The sequence below is a fragment of the Chlorocebus sabaeus genome, chromosome 15 (genome assembly GCF_047675955.1).
Source record: "Chlorocebus sabaeus isolate Y175 chromosome 15, mChlSab1.0.hap1, whole genome shotgun sequence".
Lineage (NCBI taxonomy): Eukaryota > Metazoa > Chordata > Mammalia > Primates > Cercopithecidae > Chlorocebus > Chlorocebus sabaeus.
Window position 1 is genome coordinate 6,554,189 of NC_132918.1, and position 25,770 is coordinate 6,579,958.

Here is a 25,770-nt window from a genome sequence, read left to right on the forward strand (position 1 = left end):
ATCCTTTCTACTTGAACCATTTCTAACTAGTGGAATGCGCCCTGGTTCAGATTCTTGTTCTCTAGGACTGTAACCATCCTAGTGATGATAGCTGCCATTGGTTTATCAGCTTTGCCAGGTATGGCACCTGTCACTTTATTATCACTCCTCCCAGCAACCCTGCAGTACAGAGGAATTATTAAACTTGCTTGACTGGTGTGGAAACTGAAGGAGTGGAGGGTGGGGAATGCTAAGGGCAGAAATGAGGGGAATGTGAGAGGGTGGAGGAAGATTGTGTTGACTTTGAAAATGAAAAGGGAAAACAAGCTTCAGAAGAAGATAGGAGAGGGAAAGCCAGCTTGTGTGCCATTGAATCACCACATTAGGGCCTGGTGCTATTGGGTGACCCACCCTTGTTACACCTGGCAAGTTTTCAAAGCCCTCTGAACCTCAGGGTCCTTATGAATAAATTTGTGTCGATGTTATTTATCATGCAGGGGTTTATGAGGATTAAGCGTGAAATGTACATAACAAAACGTCTCACTTGTTGTATTTTATTCCTTTATGTTTTGACTTGAAGAGGTTATCGTGGTTTTCAATTTCAGGAGATGAAGTTTCCGTGCATTACGACCCCATGATTGCAAAGCTGGTCGTGTGGGCTACAGATCGCCAGGCAGCATTGACAAAACTGAGGTACAGCCTTCGTCAGTACAATGTGAGTGATCTGAGACCGTGCCAGTGACCTTGATGTGTTTGCTCAGCACCAGAGTTCAGCCTTTGTCTTTGGCAAGGCCTTGGTCTTGTCAGCGTATTCTCTATTTCCATCAATTGCCCAAACAAAATAGTTTCATATGGGATAATTTTGCAAGGGCCAGAGCAGGGTTTGAGGACTTCTTCATTTCAGTTACAAAAGAAAGATTGCAGAAGTAAAATTGTTAGTGTCAGTGCTATGTTTTGGTGAAATCCTATTCACTCTGTAGATAAATCCAGCTATACATGGTACCTTAGTAGGTTTTTTATTTTTCCTAAGAGCTGTCCACAGTAGAAAATACTTAGGAAATAAAAGCAGATGTTTTCCTGAATGTTGTTTTTGCTACCCAGTATGCCTGCAGTCTGGGTTTATTTTCTCTAAAGTAAAATAATTATGTTCAGTTTCATCCCTTTAATAGAGTTTGTTATTTTTCTGTAGAACATTAATTTCCTTGGTGCAGAAAGTCCCATATCACATTGATTTGGCCCATAGAAGGATTTATTCACCCAGTTATTCAACTTGTTTTGTGTTAATAATTGATCAAAGCTCTGGTTTCTGTGGCTTCAACCACACTGGCCGCCTTGCCACTTCTGAGACTCACTCAGCATGCAGCCATGCATTCCTGTCCAATCTTCCAGAATGTTCTTCCCCTACATGATTGCAGGGCTCCCTCCTGACTACCCCGCTCTCCTGCTCTGAACCCTTTCCCAGGCTGCCGCATTTAAAGTATGACCTTTTGTTATTCTTTGTCCTTGTAGCCAGCCTTCATTTTCTTCATAGCGTGTGACATTATATTCAATACCTGTTTATAGATATTGTTACTTGTTGCCCTAGAATGTAAGCAGAGACTGTGAAGGCAGGGACTTCATACCTTTTGTTCCTCACTCTATCCCCAGTGCCTGGATCAGAGCCTGTCACTTAAGAGATGCTCAGGAAATGGCTGTTAAATGAATGAAGGAATGGATGAATGAATGAATGAACCCAAAGCTCAGATAGCTGGTTTTACTTTTGATCCCCTTTATTGGTGTATTTGGGTTAATTTTATACCTTTTAAAATTTTTGTATCAGTATATAAAATTTGAATTTTATTGTTGGAAGGAAACTCTTTTGAGGTCATTTAATCCTATCCTCTCCTCAGTATAGCAATCCAGCTTGCTGTTTGCAGTCTTCCTATTCTGTGGAAGCATTCTGAGCAGCAAGTCTTCAATACCTTGCAAATGAATTTCATTTATGTTTCTTAACATTTATGATGTTCCTAACCTGAGTCAAGTAAGTGCCTCGGTATTTCCAGTATCCTCTTTGTCATATTAAAATGTAATTTTGAGTGTCAAGTCCAGATGGATATAGTAATAGTGGATGGACATAGTGATAGTGAGATGGTTTTTTGTGTTTTTTTTTTTCCTGAGAGTTGTCCTGTTGCCACATGGTACCTTAGTAGGTTTTTTATTTTTCGTAAGAGTTGTTCACAGTAGAAAATGCTTAGATAAAAAGAGCAGATGGTTTTCTGAACATATTGTTTTTCCCACTCAGGAGGAACTGGGGCTTTATTCTCTTCCTAGATTGTTGGACTGCACACCAACATTGACTTCTTACTCAATCTGTCTGGCCACCCAGAGTTTGAAGCTGGGAACGTGCACACTGATTTCATCCCTCAACACCACAAAGAATTGTTGCTTAGTCGGAAGGCTGCAGCCAAAGAGTCTTTATGCCAGGCAGCCCTGGGTCTCATCCTCAAGGAGAAAGCCATGACCGACGCTTTCACTCTTCAGGCACATGGTACGGAAGGCTGTTCTCTTTCCTCTGCTTGTCAAGTTTTACAAATCATCATTGAACATACTTTTCTTTCTGTATGGCACCCTTGCCTCTCTTTTCTCCTCTCAGTGACTGACATCATTCTTTGCATTCTTTCTTTTGTAGTATGAAGTTTGCAGACATGTTTTTTAGTATGAAGGAAAGCTCTTCACTTACCATGGATGCACCCATAAACACTATTTAACCCGTTAACTGGAGTGTAACTAATCACCTAACATTGTAGAAATGGATCTCTTATTTTACAGACGTGAGCACGGTGGCTTACGTCTGTAATCCCAGCACTTTCGGAGGCCAGGGCGGGTGGATCATGATGTCAGGAGATCAAGACCGTCGTGGCTAACACAGTGAAACCCCATCTCTACTAAAAATACAAAAAATAAGCCGGGCGTGGTGGCACACGCCTGTAGTCCCAGCTACTTGGGAGACTGAGGCAAGAGAATCGCTTGAACCCAGGAGGCGGAGGTTGCAGTGAACCGAGATCACGCCAGCCTGGGCAACAGGGCGAGACTCCATCTCAAAAAAAAAAAAAAAGAAAGAAATGGATCTCTTTTGAGTCAAGCACTTGTTTTCCCCACATCCTATGCTAATTTCTTACCACTTCTTTTGTTCACCACTCCTCATGGCCCTACTTTGTTATGTCCTTTGTACCTGCAGGAACTCCCTTTGTCCCAGAGTCTCAAGACAGAACACCAGAGACTTAGATTCCCTTGGGTTACCCATGACTTATTGTCGAATTACTTCTTCCTCTTTTTCCATCCTGTGATTGGATGTCTACCTAGAGACTTCATAGCGTCATAGTATCCAAGCATAGGAAGGGCCATAACAGGGGTTCATCCTGGCCACCACACACATGCATTGCATCCCTACCCCAGCACACCCACTAAGCTGTTGCCCAACTTCTTCCTAACACCTTGGGAAACAAAGTTCATTACTTCATCGGGTAGTTGATACTTTCAGTCAGTTCTCCATTAGAAAGTTCTGCCCTTAAACCAAACACCGCATGTTCTCACTCATAGGTGGGAATTGAACAGTGAGAACACTTGGACACAGGGTGGGGAACATCACACACCAGGGCCTGTTGTGGGGTTGGGGGAAGGGGAGGGGGAAGGGATAGCATTAGGAGAAATGCCTAATGTAAATGACGAGTTAATGGATGCAGCACACCAACATGGCACATGTATACATATGTAACAAACCTGCACGTTGTGCACATGTACCCTAGAACTTAAAGTATTAAAAAAAAAAAAATTCTGCCCTTTAAATTGATACAGAATCTCAGCTCTCACATACTTTTTGCATTTCAGGCTAGCTCTGACCTTCAGAGCAAACAGAATTTTAAAAAATCTAATCTATTTTTCTCTTTTATTGGTAATTATCGTATTACCCTATACAGTTTGAGCATCCCAAATCCCCAAATCCAAAATGCTCCAGAATCGGAAGCGTTTTCAGCGCTAACATGATGCTCAAAGGAAATGCTCATTGGAACATTTCAGATTCCAGATATTTGGATCAGGGATGCTAAGCCAGTTAAATATAATGCAAATAATCAAAAAAAAAAATCTGAAATTCAAAACACTTCTGGTCCCAAGCATTTTGGATAAGTGATACTGAACCTATATTATTATACGATCCTATCATTAGAATCTTTAATGTCTATATCATTTAGATTCATTCAAGATAGCTATTTTGAAAGCTTAAAATGTAACATGTTCTAAGTGCTGAAAACTACATCTTTAGAAGATTTGTGCTCTATCCTCATTTTATCCTTTTACATTGAATGAAAATGTATCTAAATATGTCCCATGTGGTATTCCTGAGCCTGAACTTAACATTTTTAGAATGGAGTGTTCTCTTACTGTGACCTTCCTTTTAAAAGTTTATAATTGGTACAGATATGAGGTTCAGAATAAATTGCATCAGCTTAGCTATGCTGAAGCACCTGGATATTGTCCAATAGAGGATATACACCCAAATGCCCATAAGGGGCTAGGCACGGTGGCTTACGCCTGTAATCCCAACACTTTGGGAGGCCCAGGGCAGGTGGATCACTTAAGGTCAGGAGTTTGACCTTAAGTCAGCCTGGCCAACATGGTGAAACCCCGTCTCCACTAAAAATACAAAATTAACCGGCTATGGTGGCATGCACCTGTAATCCCAGCTACTCAGGAGGCTGAGGCAGGAGAATCACTTGAACCCAAGAGGTGGAGGTTGCAGTGAGCCGAGATCATGCCACTGCTCTCCAGCCTGGGCAACAGAATGAGACTCGTCTCAAAAAGAAAAAAAAAAAAGGCTATAAGGGCTGAGCCAACAACATAAAAGAGTAAAAGAGGCCAGGTGAAAGAAAAATAGTGAGCAGTAGAGACTTTAGTGACCTGGAATGAATTTGCCCCATCAAAAGAGGGTGACCATGGTACGTTTATGCCACTGTAGGATTAGAGTTTAGGTTGCAAATAGTCAGATTCTTCAGTAGAAGCTAGAATTTTTCATATGAAATTTCATAAGATGTAAACAAAAGTATCCCTTTAAACTTAAAACAACAAGAACAAAAACAGCACATCTGAGCTGCCAGTTTAGGACTTGCATGGTTTTTTTTCTTTTCTTTTCTTTTCTTTTTTTTTTTGAGATGGAGTCTCGCCCTGTCACCCAGTGTGGTGGCACAATCTTGGCTCACTGCAAGCTCCGCCTCCCAGGTTCACGCCATTCTCTTGCCTCAACCTCCCAGGGAGTTGGGACTATAGGCGCCCACCACCATGCCCGGCTAATTTTTTTGTATTTTTAGTAGAGACAGGGTTTCACTGTGTTAACCAGGATAGTCTCGGTCTCCTGACCTTGTGATCTCCCTGCCTTGGCCTCCCAAAGTGCTGGAATTACAGGTGTGAGCCACCGTGCCTGACCAGGACTTGCGTTTTATGTTTTCTTTTGTAAGGTGTAAATTTCATAGGCTTGATGCTCATAAATTTGTTACTGAATTTTAAATTTTTTCTAGATCAATTCTCTCCATTTTCGTCTAGCAGTGGAAGAAGACTGAATATCTCTTATACCAGAAACATGACTCTTAAAGATGGTAAAAACAGTAAGTAGTGTTTCATTAAAAGAGAAATGTGAGTCATACAAATGTATCACATTAGTCTGAAAAAGAGGATTCCAGCCCGGTCATGATCAGTTACATTTTTTAAATGCCTAGGCTAAACATTGGAAGGAAATATGCCAAAATAATAGAATTGATTGGCTCTGGGTAGTAGAGTTGATGGTATTTGCTTTTCTTCTTTGCACTTTTTAAATATTTTGTAAATATTCTAAAAATATGTCATAAAATAAACGTAGCAAAACAGCTGAAATGAAATATGCCAGAATGTTAGAAATACGCAAAAAAAACCCAGCTCTTTTTCCCTAATTCTTTGTACTTTTTTTCTTGCTTTGCAATTCTTCTGCAGTGAGAGTGTATTACTTTTAAATAAGAAAAACAGTTTTCAGCTGGGTGCGGTAGCTCACGCCTGTGGTCCCAGCACTTTGGGAGGCTGAGGCAGGCAGATCACGAGGTCAAGAGATTGAGACCATCCTGGCTAACATGGTGAAACCCTGTCTCTACTAAAAATACAAAAAATTAGCGGGGCGTAGTGGCGGGTGCCTGTAGTCCCAGCTACTCAGGAGGCTGAGGCAGGAGAATGGCGTGAACCAGGGAGGCGGAGCTTGCAATGAGCTGAGATCGCACCACTGCACTCCAGCCTGGGCGACAGAGCGAGACTCCATCACAAAAAAAAAAGAAAAAAGAAAAACAGTTTTCAAAACTATGTCAGAGAGGGACGATTACCCACTGCCCAGGCAGTGTTTCAGAGGTTCAAGTGGAAGTGGGTCACTGCAGAGCTATAATTTATTAAGTGCCTTATCTCATGTAAGTTTTTATCTTCACAACATAAATGAGGGGGAGTCACTGTTATACCCACGTATGGATGATGAAAGCATGGATGATAAGGCACAGAAGTGAAGTAATTTAGCCAAGGCTAGTGAGTGGCCGAGCTAGGATTCACACCCACTCTTTGTGACATTGACTCTTAGGCTATTTCCACCAGTTTTCCAATAGAAAATTGATTTTTGATTGTCAACTAATTTGAGTTGACTCAACTTAGGGACTGACTTTCTTTAACTGAAGTCGAAAGAGGCTGATGCTTAAGCCAGAAGGCAGTTTATAAACTTCTGGCTGGAGCAGTGTAGCAGCAGGACCAGAATTCTATGATAGCTGGTCACTGTATCCCTTCTGCTGTAAGACAGTTTGTATGGGAAGCCCAATGGGTGGAGTCAGAGCTCAGAGTCCTGGCTAACCTTGAATGTGAGATGTCATTGAACTGTGACAGTTCTGTTATAAAAATATGCCTCCCAGGTAGGGCAGAATACTTTTGTCAGCTGATGACAGAATCCTCTTCCTTGGACAGAAGAAAATCTTTTTCACTTCACCTCTATGAAGACACTAACTCAGTAACAATTTTTTTGTTTTGTTTTTTGACACAGAGTCTCTGTTGCCCAGGCTGGAGTGCAGTGGCACAGTGTCGGCTCACTGCAAGCTCCGCCTCCCGGGTTCACACCATTCTCCTGCCTCAGCCTCCAGAGTAGCTGGGACTACAGGCGCCCACCACCACACCCGGCTCATTTTTTGTATTTTTAGTAGATACGGGGTTTCACTGTGTTAGCCAGGATGGTCTCTATCTCTTGACCTCGTGATCCGCCCACCTCAGCCTCCCAAAGTGCTGAGATTACAGGCATGAGCCACCGTGCCCGGCCAGTAACAAATATTTTGTTCACACAAGTTTATTGGGTTACAGCTCTTCAGTTATTTTTCAATTCTGAGCCTAGATGGTCATTACCTTAAGTGCCTTGGGCATATTGTCAAGCCTTTGTAATGAAAATTTGCAAACATCCTTTATATAGTAGCATTCTGCAAATGGTTAACCCATCCATTTATGCTCATTTCATCCTAAGAAATACAGCCCCCCAAATCTGGAAGTATCTTACTCTAGACTCCTATATGCTAAATACAAGTATCAAAAGTGGTAAAGTTTCACTGGCTTCTTCAACCTAAATTAAACAGAAGAATTACATGTGTGATTGTAATTCATATAAGCCAACTGTGTTATTTGGCATGGCTCTTCACTAAAGCAGCAAGCACTGATTGGAAGTATGCTGTGTTTTTTGGAATTAAAAAATGTTTTCATTAAAAAATGAGTACATAATTGAAAAGCCAACATGATTACTGTTCACTATATCCTTTTGGCAATATTCTATGAAAATAATCCAAGTCTATATGTAACAGCTTTCAGAAAATGTTATATTGCTAAGTCTCAAAAAAAATACTAATAAGCCATGACCACAATTAAATAGAATGCATGAAATAGGAAGCTTAAGAGACCAGGCTGGCCACAGTGGCTCACACCTGTAATCTCAGCACTTTGGGAGGCCAAGGTGGGAGGATTGCTTGAGGGCAGGAGTTCGAGATCAGCCTAGGTGACATAGTGAGATCCTGCCCCTATTTATAAAATAAAAATTTTTAAAAAGGGAGAAAAAAAAGATACCAGAAGAGCAGGACTCCATCTCAAAAAACAACAACAACAACAAAAAAAAGATACCAGAAGCATTTATGAGTCAAAAGCAGAAGCAACTTCTAGTGAACTCAGTGAGAATGACCAACTATTTTAAGTATTCAAGGCTTGCAAGCTCTTCTTACTTTGCTACTAGAGGCCATGTGTCACAGAACCCTGCCCAACCTCAATGATAATAATGTCTAAAATTTATTGAGTATTTGGTATATGTCAGTTACTGTATTAAACACTTTCCAAAGATTATTTCATTTGCATTTTCAGAACTGGCCAATGAGATTGGTGTTATTATTAGTGTGAACTCATAAATTACTAATCTCTCTAAGCCAACGTCAAGGCTCAGGGAGATGAGTAATTTTCCAAAAAGTTACACCAAAAGTAATTGGTGGAGTCGGGATTTGAACCCACACTCCAGGATCCATGTGCTGACCGAATACTGCAAGTGCCACACTTGCATACCTTATTAAATGTATAAGAGGATGTTTAAGGTTCTCTTGTAGGTGACAAGAGATATCTAGGGTAGGAGTTTTTTTGGTAGTGTCTTTACTGTAATCTGTTGGCGTTCGTGCCAGTTAAATACATGTCATATTTTATAAATTCAAAGAAAATGGCTGCGGTGTAATTGGAGGCACTTTCTGATAAGAAGAGTTAAAGCCTGTCAACATGATAATAGGGTGGAGAAGTTTTATTCATTCATACATTCAGTACAAAGTTTTTGATAAAATAGATATGCCAAGTGATGTGGAGAAGAGAAGGAAATGTCTTTGTCCCTGCTTTTTTTCTGTTAAGGAATTTGCCATTTGGAAGTGTGTATGTTGAGAAGATGGAGAGCATAGTGGTCAAGAGTGCGGGCCCTGGAGTTCTTGTACTTTAGTATTTGACTTTTGTGAACATTTTAATTTTGATAATTTTTCTGAAACAACTGATAGAGAGGAAAATCACTCTTTATAAACCAGGATGAGAGGAGAATCATAGTGGATATTTTGTATGCAGAAGGCTAAATGTTCAGAGGAGGGAGAATTTACTCTGCCCAGGCTGACTTTTCCCAAGGACAGTGAGCCTGATGTGAATGGGCAGTGGGGTTTCTGTGCTGTGGCAGGGCACCAGCAGCGTAGTGAAAGAGAAGTGTAAGCATAGAGCCACAGTGCAGGGAAAGCTGGGGGCATACATGGGGAATGTTTTTGTGTGTGTGTGGTTTTTTGGGTTTTTTTTTCTGAGACAGAGGCCCGCTCTGTCGCCCAGGCAGGAGTGCAGTGGTGTGATCTCAGCTTACTGCAATCTCTGCCTCCCGCGTTCAAGCGATTCTCCTGCCTCAGTCTCCCAAGTAGCTGAGACTACAGGTGAGTGCCACCACGCCCAGCTAATATTTGTGTTTTTAGTAGAGATGGGGTTTCACCATGTTGGCCAGGCTGGTCTCCAATTCCTGACCTCAGGCGATCCTCCCACCTCGCCCTCCCAAAGTACTGGGATTACAGGTGTGAGCCACCGTGCACGGCCTAGGGAATGTTAATTGTCCCACTTTCCCATTTGGGTGGAGCATCAGGCCGTCCATGGAGGAGAATGGTAGGAAATAAGACTGAGAGGTTGGGGCCTCCAATATCAGGCGAAGTATTTGGAATGGGGTCAGGACATCAGCTCTGAGTGTTGAGATGAGAAGCAGGAAGACCCCAGAGGACCTCCTCAGATTCAGCCAGGCCTGAAGCAGTGGGGCCCGAGGCAGGGTAGAGCAGTAGGAATGGAATGAAGAGATGCATAGGACAGGGAAGAATTTGGCAGCATTGTAGTAACTGTCCCTATTTATAAAATAAAAATTTTTAAAAAGGAAAAAAAAATAAGATGCCAGAAGCATTTATGAGTCTAAAGCAGAAGCAACTTCCAGTGACCTCAGTGAGAATGACCAACTATTTTAAGTATTCAAGACTTGCAAGCTATTCTTACTTTGCTACTAGAGGCCATGTTTCACAGAACCCAGCAGTGGAAACTGTTGCATGTGGAAAGCAAAGAGGATGAGGCAAGGATGTTGCATGTGGAAAACAAAGGAGGAGGAGGCAAGGATGACAGGTTTTAAGCCTGGATGACAAGGAGCATCGGGGTGCCAGTCAGGGAGCTCACAGGTCTGGAGGAGAAGAAGGTAGAGGGAGAAGATTTGTTGGCCCCACCGTGTTCATCTTAAGTTGTCAGTGGAGCATCCAGCTGGTAATGATAATAATAATCAGAGGTCACCTGGAGAAGAAACGTCGGGGCTGGAAACAGATGTGAGCTGGCAGCATCAAAATGAGTACTGAAGTATCAGAAGCAGACAAATTGATTTTGATCTATATACTCTACTCCACAAAACTTTAGATTTTCATCTCCTCGGATAGTCAACCAGTTCCATACTCATGTAATCTAGGCATACTCTGGAGTTATTGCAGGTTTGGTTCCAGACCACTGCAATAAAGTGAGTCAAAGTTTTTGGTTTCCTCATGCATATAAAAGTTATGTTTATATTATACTTTAGTTTATTGTGTGCCAATAACATTATGTCTAAAAACATATATATATACCTTAATTAAGAAATGCTTTATGGCTAAAAAAAATACTAATGATTATCTAAGCCTCCAGTGAGTTGTAATCTTGTTGCTGGTGAAGGGTCTTGCCTTAGTGTTGATTATGGTGATTGATTTAGAGTGGTGGTTGCTGAAGTTTGGGGTGACCGTAGCAGATTTTGTAAAATAAGACACCAAGGAGGTTTGCTGCTTCAGGTGACTTCCTTTCATGAAGATTTCTCTGCAGCGTGCAGTACTGTTGAGATGTAGCAATTCGGTCACACCTTCAGGCGCCACTTCTAATCCTAGGTCCCTTGCTATTTCTACCACATCTGCAGTTACTTCCTCCGCTAAAGTTTCAAACCCCTAAAAGTCATCCATGAGTCATTAACGTCTTCCAAACTCTTGTTAATGTTGATAATCCGACCTCCTCCCATGAATCACAAATGTTCTTAATGGCATCTAGAAGGTTTTCAATTTACTTTGCCCAGATCCGTCAGAAGACTCACAATCTATGGCAGCTATTGCCTTACAAAATATATTTCTTAACAAGACTTGAAAGTTGAAATTACTCCTTGATTCATGGGCTGCAAAAATGATGTTATGTTAGCAGGCACGAAAGCATTAATCTCCTTGTATATCTCCATCAGAGCTGTTGGGTGGTGACTATGTGCATTGTCACTGAGTGATAATATTTTGAAAGGAATCTTTTTTATCTGAGCACTATTGAGTAGGTCTCAACAGTGGGCTTAAAATATTCAGTAAACCATGATGTAAACAGAAGCGCTGTCATCCAGGCTTTGTTGTTCCATTTATAGGGCATAGGTTGATTTAGCATCATTCTTTAAGGCCCTACGATTTTCAGAATGGTAAATGAGCATTTAATTCAACTTAAAGTCACTGGCTGCATTAACCCCTAGCAAGAGAGTCAGCCTGTCCTTTGAAGCTTTGAAACCAGGTATTGACTTCTCCTCTCCAGCTATGAAAGTCCTAGATGACATCTTCTTCCAATAGAAGACTGTTTTGTCTCCATTAAAAGTGTTGTTTTTTGTAGCCACTTTTATCAATTATCTTAGCTAGATCTCCTGGATAACTTGCTGCAGCTCCTCCATCAGCACTTTCTGCTTTATCTTGAACCTCATGAACCAGCCTCTGCTAGCTTCAAGTATTTTTTCTGCAGCTTCCTCACTTCTCTTGGCCTTAATTGAATTGAAGAGAGTTAGGGCCTTGCTCTGGATTGACTTTGGCTTAAGGGAATGTTGTGGCTGGTTTGATCTTCTATCCAGACCACTAAAACTTTCTCCGTATCAGCAACAAGGCTGTTTCACACTATTTATTATTATCATTATTATTATTTTAGAGATGGGGTCTTGCTATGTTTCCTAGGGTGGTCTCAAACTCCCAGGCTCAAGCAGTCCTGCTTTGGCCTCCCAAAGCACTGGGATTACAGGCATGAGTCACTGCTCCCAGCCCAGCTATTTCACCTTTTTATCATTCATGTGTTCACTGGAGTAGCACTTTTAACTTCCTTCAAGAACTTTTCTTTGCATTCACAACTTGGTGGTTTGGCATCAGAAGCCTAACTTTTGGCTTATCTCAGCTTTTGACATTCTTTCCTCGCTAAGCTTAATCACTTCTAGCTTTTGATTTAAAGTCAGAGACATGTAACTCTTCATTTGACCACTTATAGGCCATTGTAGGGTTATTAATTAGTCTAATTTCAATATTGTAGTGTCTCGGGGAATAGGGAGACCCATAGAGAGGGAGAGAGACAGGGGAATGGCTGGTCCGTGGAGCGGTAAGAACACACACAATGTTGATTGAGGAAGTTCTTTATCTTACATGGGCACAGATTGAGGCACCGTAAAACTATTATATAGTAGTAATATCAGAGATCACAGATCACCATAACAGATATAATAATTTAAAAGTTTTAAATATTGTAAGAATTACAAGAATGTGACCTAGAGACACAAGGTGAACACATGCTGATGGGAAAATACACTTGACATGGTGTTGCCACAAACTCAGTATGTAAAAAGCATAGTGTCTGCAGAGTGCAGTAGAGTGAGATGAGCCTGTAACATGAAGAATTTATTAGGTGTGTATAGTCTTACCATTTATAAAGCATTTTCACGTTTATTTAATAATCATTACATTTTATACCCATTTAATGACTCAGAAAAATCAAGGCTCAGAGATTTAGTGAGTCAAGATGACAGAGGTGATCAGGTGGCAGATGCCATTCTCAACCAAAAACTTCTCTTTACCAATTCATTGCTTTTTTTTGTTTGTTTGTTTTTTCTTGAGATGGAGTCTCGCTCTGTCGCCCAGGCTGGAGTGCAGTGGTGCGATCTTGGATTACTGCAACCTCCGCCTTGTGGGTTCAAGCTATTCTCCTGCCTCAGCCTCCTGAGTAGCTGGGATTACAGGTGCATGCCACCATGCCTGGCTCATTTTTGTATTTTTAGTAGAGACGGGGTTTCACCATGTTGGTCAGGCTGGTCTTAAACACCTGATCTCGTGATCCCCCCGCCTCGGCCTCCCAAAGTGCTGGGATTACAGGCGTGAGCCACCGCACCTGGCCTGCATTTTTAAAATTATAATACTGCAGCCTTTTTGTTGAGGGAAAAATATGTAAAATATTTGACAGCCTTAAAATATCTAAAACTCAAGGCTGGATGTGGTGACTCATGCCTGTAATTCCAGCACTTTGGGAGGCCCAGGCAGATGGATCACTTGAGTCCAGGAGTTCAAGACCAGCCTGGGCAACATGGTGAAACCTCATCTCTAAAAAAATCAAAAAATTAGCCAGGCGTAGTGGCACGCCTGTAGTCCCGGCTACTTGGGAGGCTGAGGTGAGGGGATCACCTGACCCCAGGAGATTAAGGCTGCAGTGAGCCGTGATTGCACCACTGCATTCCAGCCAGAGTGAGACTCTGTCTTAAAAAATAAATAAAAATGAAAATAAAACCCCTGAAATTCCATTTTAAAAAAGAAAAGTTTGAAATTCATCTTTATTGGTACTGATTTGACAGATGCTTTTCTAACAAAATATTTCCAAGAAGTTCAAAGATGTTGACTTTCCTTTGAAGAGCTGGTTGTCTTCAGGTTGAGAGTAAGATTTGTTATATCTCAGTTATTAAATAAATGAATGTTTTCTCATTTTTCTTCTTTTTTCCCCTTTTTCCGTAAAGATGTAGCCATAGCTGTAACGTATAACCATGATGGGTCTTACAGCATGCAGGTAAGCCTTACTGGTTTTGTTGTACAGTGCGGAGCTGAATCTGACCTCTTTTATACTGAATAGGGTATTTTTTCACTCTCTGGTTTCTTTTAAGCCTTTGACTATTATGACTGTAGTTACGAGAATATCTTATGCTTTTATTTCAGACCCAATGTGGGGAAATTACCCCCATACAGTTTCTAACTGATTGTTTACTCAGTTGGGCTGTTATTCCTTTAAGAATAAAAACTTGGCAAAAAGTAAAAGCTTGAATCAGACATTCACAAGCCCCTAAAGTATGTGCATGTATTTACATCAAAAGCAGCAGTTCTCTCAAATTTTTTGTCTCAGGAGCCCCGTACACTCTTTAAAATACCCACCAGAGCACTTTTGTTTGTGTTCATTCTATCTCTTGATATTTACCATTTAGACAATTTAACTGAGAAGAACTAGTTTATTATTATTTTTTAATTGTGGTGAAATACACAGAATGTAGAATGTACCATTTTGACTCTTTGCGTTCAGTGCATTCAAGTTGTTATGTAGCCATCACAACCGTCCATCTCCAGAACGGCTTTCTTCTTGTGAAATTAAATTCTGTACTCACTGATTAAACAGTAACGCTCCCTTCCTTCTTCCCCCATCCCCTGAGAGCCACGGTTCTACCCTCTGTCTCTCTGAATTTGACTACTCTGGGTACCTGATAAAAGCAGAATCACGTGGTATTTGTCCTTTTGTAACTGGCTTATTTCACTTGGTACAGTATCTTCAAGGTTCTTCCATGGTGTAGCATATGTGAGAATTTCCTGTTTTTTTGTTTTGTTTTGTTTTGTTTTGTTTAAGGCTGAAAAATACTCTGTTGTATGTATATACCACATGTTCATTATCCATTCAGCCATTAATGAACAGTCAGATTGTTTCTAGCTTTTGGCTATTGTGAATAATGCTGCTATGAACAGGGGTGTACAAATACTTCTTTAAGACTCTGTTTTTTGTCCTTTTGGGTATATATCCAGTAGTGGAATTGCTAGATCATATGGTGATTCTGATTCTTTGAGAAACCGCCATAGTGTTTTCCATCGCAGCTGCAGCAGTTTGCAGTCCCATCAACAGTACACAGTGGCTCCAGTCTCTTCACATCCTTGCCACTACTTACTATTTTCTGGGGTTTTATTTTTTTGTTTTATAATAGCAATACTAATGAGTGAGGTAGTAGTATCTCACCATGACTCTGACTTGCATTTCCATAATGACTAATGATGTTGAGCATCTTTTCACGTACTTATTGACCATTTGTATATCTTGTTAGAAAAATCTGTATTCGAGTCCTCTGCCAGTTTCTTAATCTGGTTGTTTTATCGTTGTTGTTGAGTTGTAGGATAAATTGAAAAAAATTTAAAACCTAATCACAAGTACACATTCCATTAGCCATCACAGTGATAACATTATCACACGTTCAGTAGCCTCTCGAAAATTCCGTTGTGTACTTATGAGAGAATGAGGTTATAAAAAACAATACCTTAATCTTTTTTTTTTTTTTTTTTTGGAGATGGAGTTATGCTCTTGTTGCCCAGGCTGGAGTGCAATGGCATGATCTCAGCTCACCACCACCCCTGCCTCCCGGGTTCAAGTGATTCTCCTGCCTCAGCCTCCCAAGTAACTGGGATAACAGGCATGCGCCACCATGCCTGGCTAGTTTTGTGTTTTCAGTAGAGACAGGGCTTCACCATATTGGTCAGGCTGGTCTCGAACTCCCAACCTCTCAGGTGATCCACCCACCTCCGCCTCCCAAAGTGCTGGGATTATGGGCATGAGCCATCACGCCTGGCCTTCTTAGTCTTGTTATGACTTTGTGGATGCCCTAAAAGGGTATTAGGGACCCCAAGGAACACACAGGTCATATTTTGAGAACCTCTAGTGTAAAGTTCATGGTAATCCTCAATTAGAAGAAGACCGTTACATTGGCAAAATGGAATGCTTAAATGGTTTTAAAAAAGTGGGAATTCAATCAAATTCCTATAGTAAGGTACAACTTCAGGAAATAGAATAACTCATTTTTAATATGAGCTAAGAGATGTCAAATCCTGCAGAATAGATTTGTCAGTGATATGTATTAGACCTCCCAACACTTGGAGACACATTGATTTTCTTTCTCTGAGATTCAGAAAAACCATGGAAAGTCTGCCTGCTTGGGTATAAGGGCTATAATTCATATTAATGCCTCTGGTTTGAGATAATTTCTTGTCCCATGGTAGCTGGTAAAGTAGATTGCCAATTTGTTCTAATCTGCTCATGGAACTACATTCACAATTTTAAAATGTGTTTTCATGAATCTTTAAACAAAACAGTTTCCAATCTAACCTTTGTCCTAAGAATTCCACAAACATTCAAATGGCTGTTTTAGTAGGTTACAAAGCATAGTAAAATGTCATATTTAACTTAGGATAGATGAGAACCAATGTATAAATATTGCAGTATGACCTATTTCACCTTAGTCTACGTAATATATTTGAAAAGAATAGCCATTTAACTTCTACACTAGCATTGTGGGAATTGAAATGAAGACTATAGAGAGAAGATTTAAATGGAGTTTTTACCTAAGGGAAATTTTAAAACAGAAAGGTTCCATGTCCTTTTATCAGCTTCCTTGAAACATTGTGAACTTTGTTCTTTGGCGTATGGTCTCTTAAAGTGAGAAAATTATGGCCAATCTCCAGCTAATTTATGTTCTTAAATCATAACTGAAACCCATGAATTGGGCCTACGTGTTGATAAAAGAATATCATCTAATTATGTGGTTCTGGCTTTTTTTTGGTGACTGACTTTGGCACAGGAAAACTAAATTTGACTTCAAATACTCAGAAATAATTTTGTATTACAAACGTAATATATACAAATGAATTTTAATAATTTTGCATAACTTGATTTGTATTTTTGTTTCATATTTTTAGTGCTATCTTTATATATTTACATGAACCTTAATCTGTAGCATTATGGATAAGTTATATAACTTTTTTTCCCCTTTTAATTATCTTTCTGTCATTTCTATATGAAGTATCTTGGTTAGGAATAGGGGAAAAGTTCCATGACTTTTTAAAATATATATATATATGTTTAAGACGTATTTTATGTTTTAAAACTACCAATAGTGAAGAATTGATTCTGATCTTATTAATTCTGTAGGGTTGTTCATTTATTTTAAAGATCTTATTTTCATTTTTTTCAGATTGAAGATAAAACTTTCCAGGTCCTTGGCGATCTTTACAGCGAGGAAGACTGCACTTACCTGAAATGTTCTGTTAATGGAGTTGCTAGTAAAGCTAAGCTGATTATCCTGGAAAACACTATTTACCTATTTTCCAAGGTAATGTGTCTTCTTTATAATATCACTCCTGGGGCATGGGAAAAAACTGTTTGGCCCGAGACATTTCACTGAAAGAGATTAGAAAGATCCAGCTTCCTTCGACCATTGCTGTGACCCTTTTCCCTCAGTGCCCCTCGCCATTCTGTGTTTCTTTGCCGAATTCCTGCCCTCTCTAGTTTCCCATTCACTTCTCTCATTCACACAGATGCTCATTGATAGACACATATCCATTTTCTTCCTGAATTCTGAAACAAATCCTTACATTTTCTTTGTCAGAGAGTATCTCCCTGCTCAGTGGGTGTTATTGTCTCAGGGCTTTGATGTCTGAACACTTTTCCCCACCCACCATCACCCTGACAACTGGAATCCTGGTGACTTTGGAGGAGGTGACCACTGAGAGAGGAGTCTGTGGACCAGATGTTCCTTGTGGGGAAGGTGGACAGTAGGAAGGTGGATGGCATTAGTGGTGGTCTCTTGACAGTCAGAGCCGAGGCAGGCTTTGCATGGTTTTGGTTAGGAGCCTGCTGGCCAGTGAGTCTGTAACCTTCTGCTTGGGCAGAGGAGGATAATGCATTATCAAATATGCTGTGGCTTCACAGTGCTTCGTGATGAGATTCCTTTGGTAGTCTAGTAAGTAAACTACTATATATGGAGTTGAGGATGATCTCACTTTGCCAGGCATTCCTTTCCATAGCCAATTGTGCTATAGTAATATGATGATAGAGGCAGTATAATGGAATGGTGAAGATCACAAGTTCTAAAATGTGAAGATGTTTTGGTTCAAATCCTGGCCTTGCCACTTAACAGCCGTGTGACCTTGGCTGTTAAACTCTCTGGGCTTTAGTTCTCCTATCTATAAACAGTCATAATAGCAGCAATAACAGTAATAATAATAGGTGCAGTGGCTTGTGCCTGTAGTCCCAACACTTTGGGAGGCCACAGCAAGCAGATTGCTTGAGATCAGGAGTTTGAGACCAGTCTGGGTAACATAGTGAGACCCCATCTCTACAAAAAATTTTAAACATTAGCCAGGCATGGTGGTGTGTGCCTGTAATCCTAGCTACCCAGGAGGCTAATGCAGGATTATTAATAGGCTTAGGAGTTCAAGGTTGCAGTGAGCTATGATTGTGCCACTGTATTCCAGCCTGGGTGGCAGAGCAAGACCCTGCCTCTAAAAAATAATAATAGTACCTTCCTCATAGAGTTGTTGTGATGATTAATGACGTAATATATGTGTGTTAAAACCAATTTCTAGCATACTGAGCATCTGAGAGTGGGGGTGCTACTGAAAATGGCTTCCAGACAGTGGCTACTTGTTGTCTACAGTTAATGCTTTATTTTTATTTTATTTTTTGAGATGGAGTCTCGCTCTGTCACCCAGGCTGGAGTGCAGTGGCGCAATCTCGGCTCACTGCAAGCTCCACCCCCCGGGTTCACTGCATTCTCCTGCCTCGGCCTCCCGAGTAGTTGGGACTGCGGGCGCCTGCCACGTCGCCCGGCTAATTGTTTGTATTTTTTAGTAGAGACGGGGTTTCACCGTGTTAGCCAGGATAGTCTCGATCTCCTGACCTCATGATCCACCCGCCTCGGCCTCCTAAAGTGCTGGGATTACAGGCGTGAGCCACGGCGCCTGGCCTAAATCTTTTAATATACTGTAAGGCATGTATACCGTTACCTCTTTACAGTTGGAAACCAAGGCGGAGAGGGGTTTAATAATTTGCTCAAGGTCATAAAGCTAGATTAGAACCCTGGTATTAATGGTGACTAATTTGCGTGTGTGTGTGTGAGTCAGAGTCTCTGTCACCCAGGTTGGAGTGCAGTGGCGTAGTCTCAGCTCACTACAGCCTCTACCTCCCAGGTTCAAGTGATGCTCCTGCCTCAGCTCCCGAATAGCTGGGACTATAGGCGCGTACCACCACACTGGGCTGATTTTTGTATTTTTTGTAGAGATGAGGTTTTGCTATGTTGCCCAGGCTCGTCTCGAACTCCTGGACGCAAGCCATCTGCCTGCCTTGGCTTCCCAAAGTGCTGGGATTACAAGCGTGAGCCACTGCGCCCAGCCATGATGACTAATATTTAACAAATAGTGGGAAACAATTACCTCAGGTATGTTAGTAAAAATATAGTGATAGGATCTTGATTCCATTTTCAGTTTGTTTTCTGTTTCTAGGAAGGAAGTATTGAGATTGACATTCCAGTCCCCAAATACTTGTCTTCTGTGAGCTCAGAAGGAACTCAGGGAGGCCCCCTAGCTCCTATGACTGGAACCATTGAAAAGGTAATGACATAGCATCTGTAGAGTGATGTTCAGTAAGTTTTAATACATGGCTTTGTTGAACTTTGTCATTTATGGCCTTTTCTCTTTCTAAACCTTACCCATTGGCAAGCATCCACTTCACAAAAACAAGAGGATCTATTACAGATTCAAATGTTTTATCACAGTCCTCTCTGAAAATACCCATTTACCTCATTTATGAAAAAGACTGCTGTTTTTGAAGGCAGGCATTTGCATCAAAGTACAAATAATCTAAATTGTCTTTTTATGATTAAAACTGAGCATTCATTAAGCATTATTCAAAAAAGCTGGTTTTGAATGTTAAATTTAATAGCAACAAATTTTTCATGAAATAGTGACATTTTCTTTAGTGTACATAGTTGCATCTGTGTTAATGTAAAAGGCTGGTATCGGTGAAGAACGATACGGTTTCGTGTTGAATGCAGTGTATAATTCACAGTTGCAATCCATACTGTCTGAGTCAGTTCGGGCTGCTAGAACAGAATACCATAGACTGGGTGACTTTTAAACAATAGAAGTTTATTTCTCACGATGCTAGAGGCTGGGAAATCCATCAAAGCACCAGCAGATTAGGTGTCTGGTGAGATTCTACTTACCGATTTCATATACAGCCATTTTTTCTCTGTGTCCTCACGTGGTGGAAAGGACAAGGGACTTCTCTTCAGGCCTCTTTCATAAGGGCACTAATGTCATTCATGAGGTCAGATCCCTCATGACCTAATCACCTGCTAAAGGCCCCACCTCCAAATACCATCATCCTGGAGGTCAGGATTTCAACAAATGAATTCTGGGGGGATATAGACATTTAGACCGTAGCACGTATTGATATAACATCAACTGGTGATAGATCAGTATCCGTTGTCTCCTTTTATATACTTGAATACAGTAGAGTCTCCTCAAATCCATTTAAGTCATAAAAACTCAACTGTATATGCTTGAAACAAAAAAAAGAAGAAGAAGAAAATAACTACTTAAATAGCGTGGGTGATTTCAGCCACCATTCTCCTTTGGACATATTTACCCCAAGTGGGTATGAGCTAGGAGACCTGGATCTGCCGTTAGCTCATTGGATTTCATTCCCATGGCCTCTCATAGTGTAGGCATCTCTGTACAACTCTGTTAGTCTCCCACTTAGTAGCCATGTTAACCACAATGAAAGTGAGACCATACAAGATCTATGAGTCCACTCATATGTATACAAAGGAAAACAGAAATCGCTTTCTGGGGTCGCTAATAAGTTTAATTCTGTTGCATGAAGGTTGTTTTCACGTTTACTACACAGGGCTCTGAAGACTTCAGACACACTTACTATACTTGGCCCTAGACAACCCCAAAACAAGAAAACCAGTCAAGACCCTCATCCCTCTTCCCTGTCTGGTGAAGATATTTAAGTATATTAGTCCTTCCCTACAGTAGGCAATGTGTCTTGTTTCTACATTCTTGAAAAAAATGAAAGGATATCAAAATATATGGAGTATATTCATGTGATTCAAGCAAAACTAAGTGGTTTTGGGAGTGGGGACAGGGGACTAAGCAGTGCTACCCGTCAACGACAGTGCCAGCAATGCCACGTTGACCTGTAGGCCTCTGATTTGACCAGTACGTTTGACCTGCAGGCCTCTGATTTGACCAGTACATTTGGGCTGTAGGCCTCTGATTTGACCAGTACATTTGGGCTGTAGGCCTCTGATTTGACCAGTACATTTGACCTGCAGGCCTCTGATTTGACCAGTACATTTGGGCTGTAGGCCTTTGATTTGACCAGTACATTTGGGCTGTAGGCCTCTGATTTGACCAGTACATTTGGGCTGTAGGCCTCTGATTTGACCAGTACATTTGACCTGCAGGCCTCTGATTTGACCAGTACATTTGGGCTGTAGGCCTCTGATTTGACCAGTACATTTGGGCTGTAGGCCTTTGATTTGACCAGTACATTTGGGCTGTAGGCCTCTGATTTGACCAGTACATTTGGGCTGTAGGCCTCTGATTTGACCAGTACATTTGACCTGCAGGCCTCTGATTTGACCAGTACATTTGGGCTGTAGGCCTCTGATTTGACCAGTACATTTGGGCTGTAGGCCTTTGATTTGACCAGTACATTTGGGCTGTAGGCCTTTGATTTGACCAGTACATTTGGGCTGTAGGCCTTTGATTTGACCAGTACATTTGGGCTGTAGGCCTCTGATTTGACCAGTACATTTGACCTGCAGGCCTCTGATTTGACCAGTACATTTGGGCTGTAGGCCTCTGATTTGACCAGTACATTTGGGCTGTAGGCCTTTGATTTGACCAGTACATTTGGGCTGTAGGCCTTTGATTTGACCAGTACATTTGGGCTGTAGGCCTTTGATTTGACCAGTACATTTGGGCTGTAGGCCTTTGATTTGACCAGTACATTTGGGCTGTAGGCCTCTGATTCGACCAGTACATTTGGCAGATGGCACAACCACATAGACTCTACTTCTGCCTGTAAGTTTATATAGCAACTCTATGGACCACAAAGGACCTCTGTGTTTTTTTTTTTCTTTTAATTGATGTATTATTGTGTATATTCGTGGTTTACAACATGTTGTGAGTACATATAGACAGTAAAATGGTTACTGTAATGAAGCAGATTAACATATCTAGGACCTCTGTGTTTTCAAATATTAACCTGTCACACTGAATCTCAAGGTGTTTGTCAAAGCTGGAGACAAAGTGAAAGCGGGAGATTCCCTTATGGTTATGATCGCCATGAAGATGGAGGTAAGGAAATTATGAGTTCAGTTGCTAAGAGGACTTCAGGAGCAATCAGACCTAATTGTTCCTGTGGCTTATTTTGTAACTTAATACCACCTTAAATATGAAGAGCAATGAATTGACAAAGCATTAATTGTAGGAAACAAAACCAAACTATCTTTCTTGTCAAAAGATTTTTATTTTAATTTTGTGAAATTGTACCTGTCATTTCTGATTCTGAAATTAATGAAATGATCAATAGCTTGGAATCAGGTAGTAACCCAACTGAATGTTAACTGTTGGTGTTTTCTAAGGCCGAATCAAGGATGCCAGGCATCAGTTTCAAAGTGAAAACCTGAATCAAATTAAATTAGCTGTTTAGGTTTTTAGCCGGTTCAAATGGTAGGTCAGTGATTCTTAGGCTGAATGTTGCAGTCCTTAACTTACAGTGGTTCAATTAAGGATTTTTCAGCTTGACAATAGTGTAAAACCATACACGTTGAAGGTACTCCTCGACTTACATTGAGTTCATCTGGACCTGACCCCATCATAAGTCAAGGAGCGTGTGTACAATCACCTGGGGAGATTTTAAAAACTGCTTCCCCAGACCCATTGAATTGCGATCTCCAGGATAAAGCCCAAGGATCAATACTTTTGAAAGGCCGGGCACAGTGGCTCATGCCTGTAATCCCAGCACTTTGGTATTCCGAGGCAGGTGGATCATTTGAGGTCAGGAGTTCACAACCAGCTTGGCCAACATGGTGAGACCCCATCTCTATTAAAAATACAAAAATTAGCCGGGCATGGTGGTGCATGCCTGTAATCCCAGCTACTCGGGAGGCTGAGGCAGGAGAATTGCTTGATCCTGGGAGGCAGAGGTTGCAGTGAGCTGAGATCTTGCCACTGCACTCCAGCCTGGGTGACAGAGCAAGACTCTGTCTCAATTTAAAAAAACAAACAACAACAACAAAAAACAAAAACAACTGTTGAAAGCTTCCTAGGTGCAATTCTAACATGAAGCTCAAGTTGAGAACTGAGAGCTACACCAGAGCTTCCCAGTCATATCGTTGAATGGTCACTGCTGTGTCCTAGTGTTCATTCCTCTCAACTTGTTACCATTCTCCCTGTGTGCTGTGATGTTAAAAATAAAAACAACAACAACAAAGCGTTGGAAAGCACTGAGAGACAACAAAACATCAAAGTTGGCTACAGTTTTCATTTTTGGTCTCCCTTTCTTGACTTGGTGTATACTGTCCTCATTAGTATTGCAGCTGTCTTTTGTCCTGTCTTGTGTCTCTGCAGCATACCATAAAGGCTCCAAAGGATGGCACAATAAAGAAAGTGTTCTACAGAGAAGGTGCTCAGGCCAACAGACACACTCCTTTAGTGGAGTTTGAGGAGGAAGAGTCAGACAAAAGGGAATCAGAATAAACTCCAGCAAGGAAATGGCCAATTAAGTAGTGTCTTCTCTCTCCACCAAAAAGAGAAAGTGCCTCCTGCTTTTCTCGGGGTCTCATAAAAAGCAGTTTAACTAAATGATTGTATGCTTGTGCTGAATGCCTTTCATATTTGAGAATCATGCATTTGGGTCACAAATATAATAAATTATCTGAAAATATTTCATACTAATAAAGTTGAATTATTCTTTTTTATTGGAAACCAATGTTTATTTCTGCCTCAAATTTTATACACTGTAGTCTCTTTTAGGAAGGGAGGAAGAGAAAAGGACATTTAATTAAATGAATTACTTTCCAGTTGCTGTTATGAAGAAAATGGGCAGTAACATGTTTCAGAGATGCCCTGGAGTTTAACAACTAAGGTTTTGTCTGGCCAAAAAGTAACTTACTAGGTAGTTTAAAAGACATGGATATTAGCTGGCCACAGTGGCTTACATCTGTAATCCCAGCACTTTAGGAGGCTGAGGCGGGCGGATCACTTGAGTTCAGGAGTTCAAGACCAGCCTGGCCAATATAGTGAAACCCCGTTCTCTACAAAAAATAAGCCAGGTGTGGTGGTGTACACCTGTAGCCCCAGCTATTTGGGAGGCTGAGGCGGGAGAATCGCTTGAACCTGGGAGGCAGAGGTTGAGGTAAGTCAAGACCGCACCACTGCACTTCAACCTGGGTGACAAAGTGAGACTCCATCTCAAAACAAATACATAAACATAAATAAGGAAAGACATGGATATTGTTTCTAGTGTTTGTGATTAGAAAGTTTCTATCTAGATTGCCTCTGCCTTTATTGTACTTTCTAAGCTTATAAAAATGTATGTATTTTATATCTATTACATGCTAAAATATATTAATATAAATGTTTGGTAAATTTGAAAAGCATAATTTTACCGAAGAAGATAAGAATTAAAAGCCTGAGCCTGCTGAATACTTTTTTTTTAGAAATACTTTTTTCATTATGAAGAAAAACCATTCAGTTTACTTTTGTCTGGATTCCGTGTTACTTTTACTAACAGATGTGCAGCCCTTTGCATTTTTATATATTCACTGAAGTGTTAAATATTTGTTGAATTGAGTTCTTGTTGAATACATAAGACTATGCTAAATGTTGTGGAAAATACAGAGAAATATAAAAGATGGTCTCCATACTTTAAGATGCCTATAATTGGGAAAGTAAAACATAATCATGTCTGCTATGATGAGAATGTGTGCCCTTTATTTCACGTGTTAAAAACTTAATCCCCAAGTTCATGTGTTGATTAGAGGTAGGACCTTCGAGAAGTAATTAGGATTGGATATGGTCATCAGGGTGGGGCCCCCATGATGAGACTGGTGGCTTTAAAAGAGAAAGAGAGACCTGAGCTGGCTTGCTCTTGCCCTCTTGCCATGTGATGCCCTACACCATGTTATGACACAGGAAAAAGTCCCTCAGCAGACACTGGCCCCTTGATCTTGAACTTCCCAGACTTCATAACTGTAAGAAATAAATTTCTTCATAAATTATCCAGTCTGTGATATTCTGTTTTAGCAATGCAAAACAGACCATGACAATGTCAGAAGTTACAGTTTTAGCAAGGGAGCCTTTTCCCCTTTCCAAACAAAATTTTCTCTGTTTAAGAGACAGAAAAGCAGCCGGGCACAGTGACTCATGTTTGTAATCCCAGCACTTTGGGAGGCCAAGGTGGGCAGATCACGAGGTCAAGAGATCGAGACCATCCTGGCCAACATGGTGAAACCCGTCTCTACTGAAAATACAAAGATTAGCTGGGCATGATGGTGCGTGCCTGTAGTCCCAGCTACTCAGGAAGCTGGGGCAGGAGAATTGCTTGAACCAGGGAGTTGGAGGTTGCAGTGAGCTGAGATCGTGCCACTGCACTCCAGCCTGGTAACAGAGTGAGACTCTGTCTCCAAAAAAAAAGAGGGAAAAGCAAAGGTGATGTGATGGAAATTTCACATTGCTGTTTGCCCCCTTTTGGAGAATGCTGTTTGTATCCTTCAGTGGAACATGGTTGAGTTCACTGTTGCATTGTTAAGTGACTTTGTTGGGGATATGTGTA

At 40.9% G+C, this 25,770-nt stretch overlaps 1 protein-coding gene across 6 annotated transcripts in view; it reads left to right on the forward strand.

Annotated features, from left to right (window-relative positions):
- The window catches only part of MCCC1 (methylcrotonyl-CoA carboxylase subunit 1), an 83,719-nt gene extending 58,810 nt beyond the window's left edge, over positions 1 to 24,909 (forward strand). For 5 of the 6 annotated variants that reach the window (XM_007971955.3, XM_007971949.3, XM_007971953.3 and 2 more), the window contains 8 exons: positions 585 to 694; positions 2,290 to 2,506; positions 5,529 to 5,615; positions 13,856 to 13,905; positions 17,111 to 17,248; positions 19,419 to 19,526; positions 22,218 to 22,289; positions 23,565 to 24,909. In XM_007971955.3, the coding sequence (XP_007970146.3) occupies positions 585 to 694; positions 2,290 to 2,506; positions 5,529 to 5,615; positions 13,856 to 13,905; positions 17,111 to 17,248; positions 19,419 to 19,526; positions 22,218 to 22,289; positions 23,565 to 23,693 (911 nt within the window). In that variant the 3' untranslated portion in view covers positions 23,694 to 24,909. The remainder of the gene's footprint in view (positions 1 to 584; positions 695 to 2,289; positions 2,507 to 5,528; positions 5,616 to 13,855; positions 13,906 to 17,110; positions 17,249 to 19,418; positions 19,527 to 22,217; positions 22,290 to 23,564) is intronic. The other variant, XM_007971950.3, reaches the window with a different exon arrangement.
- The last annotated feature ends 861 nt before the right edge of the window (positions 24,910 to 25,770 follow it).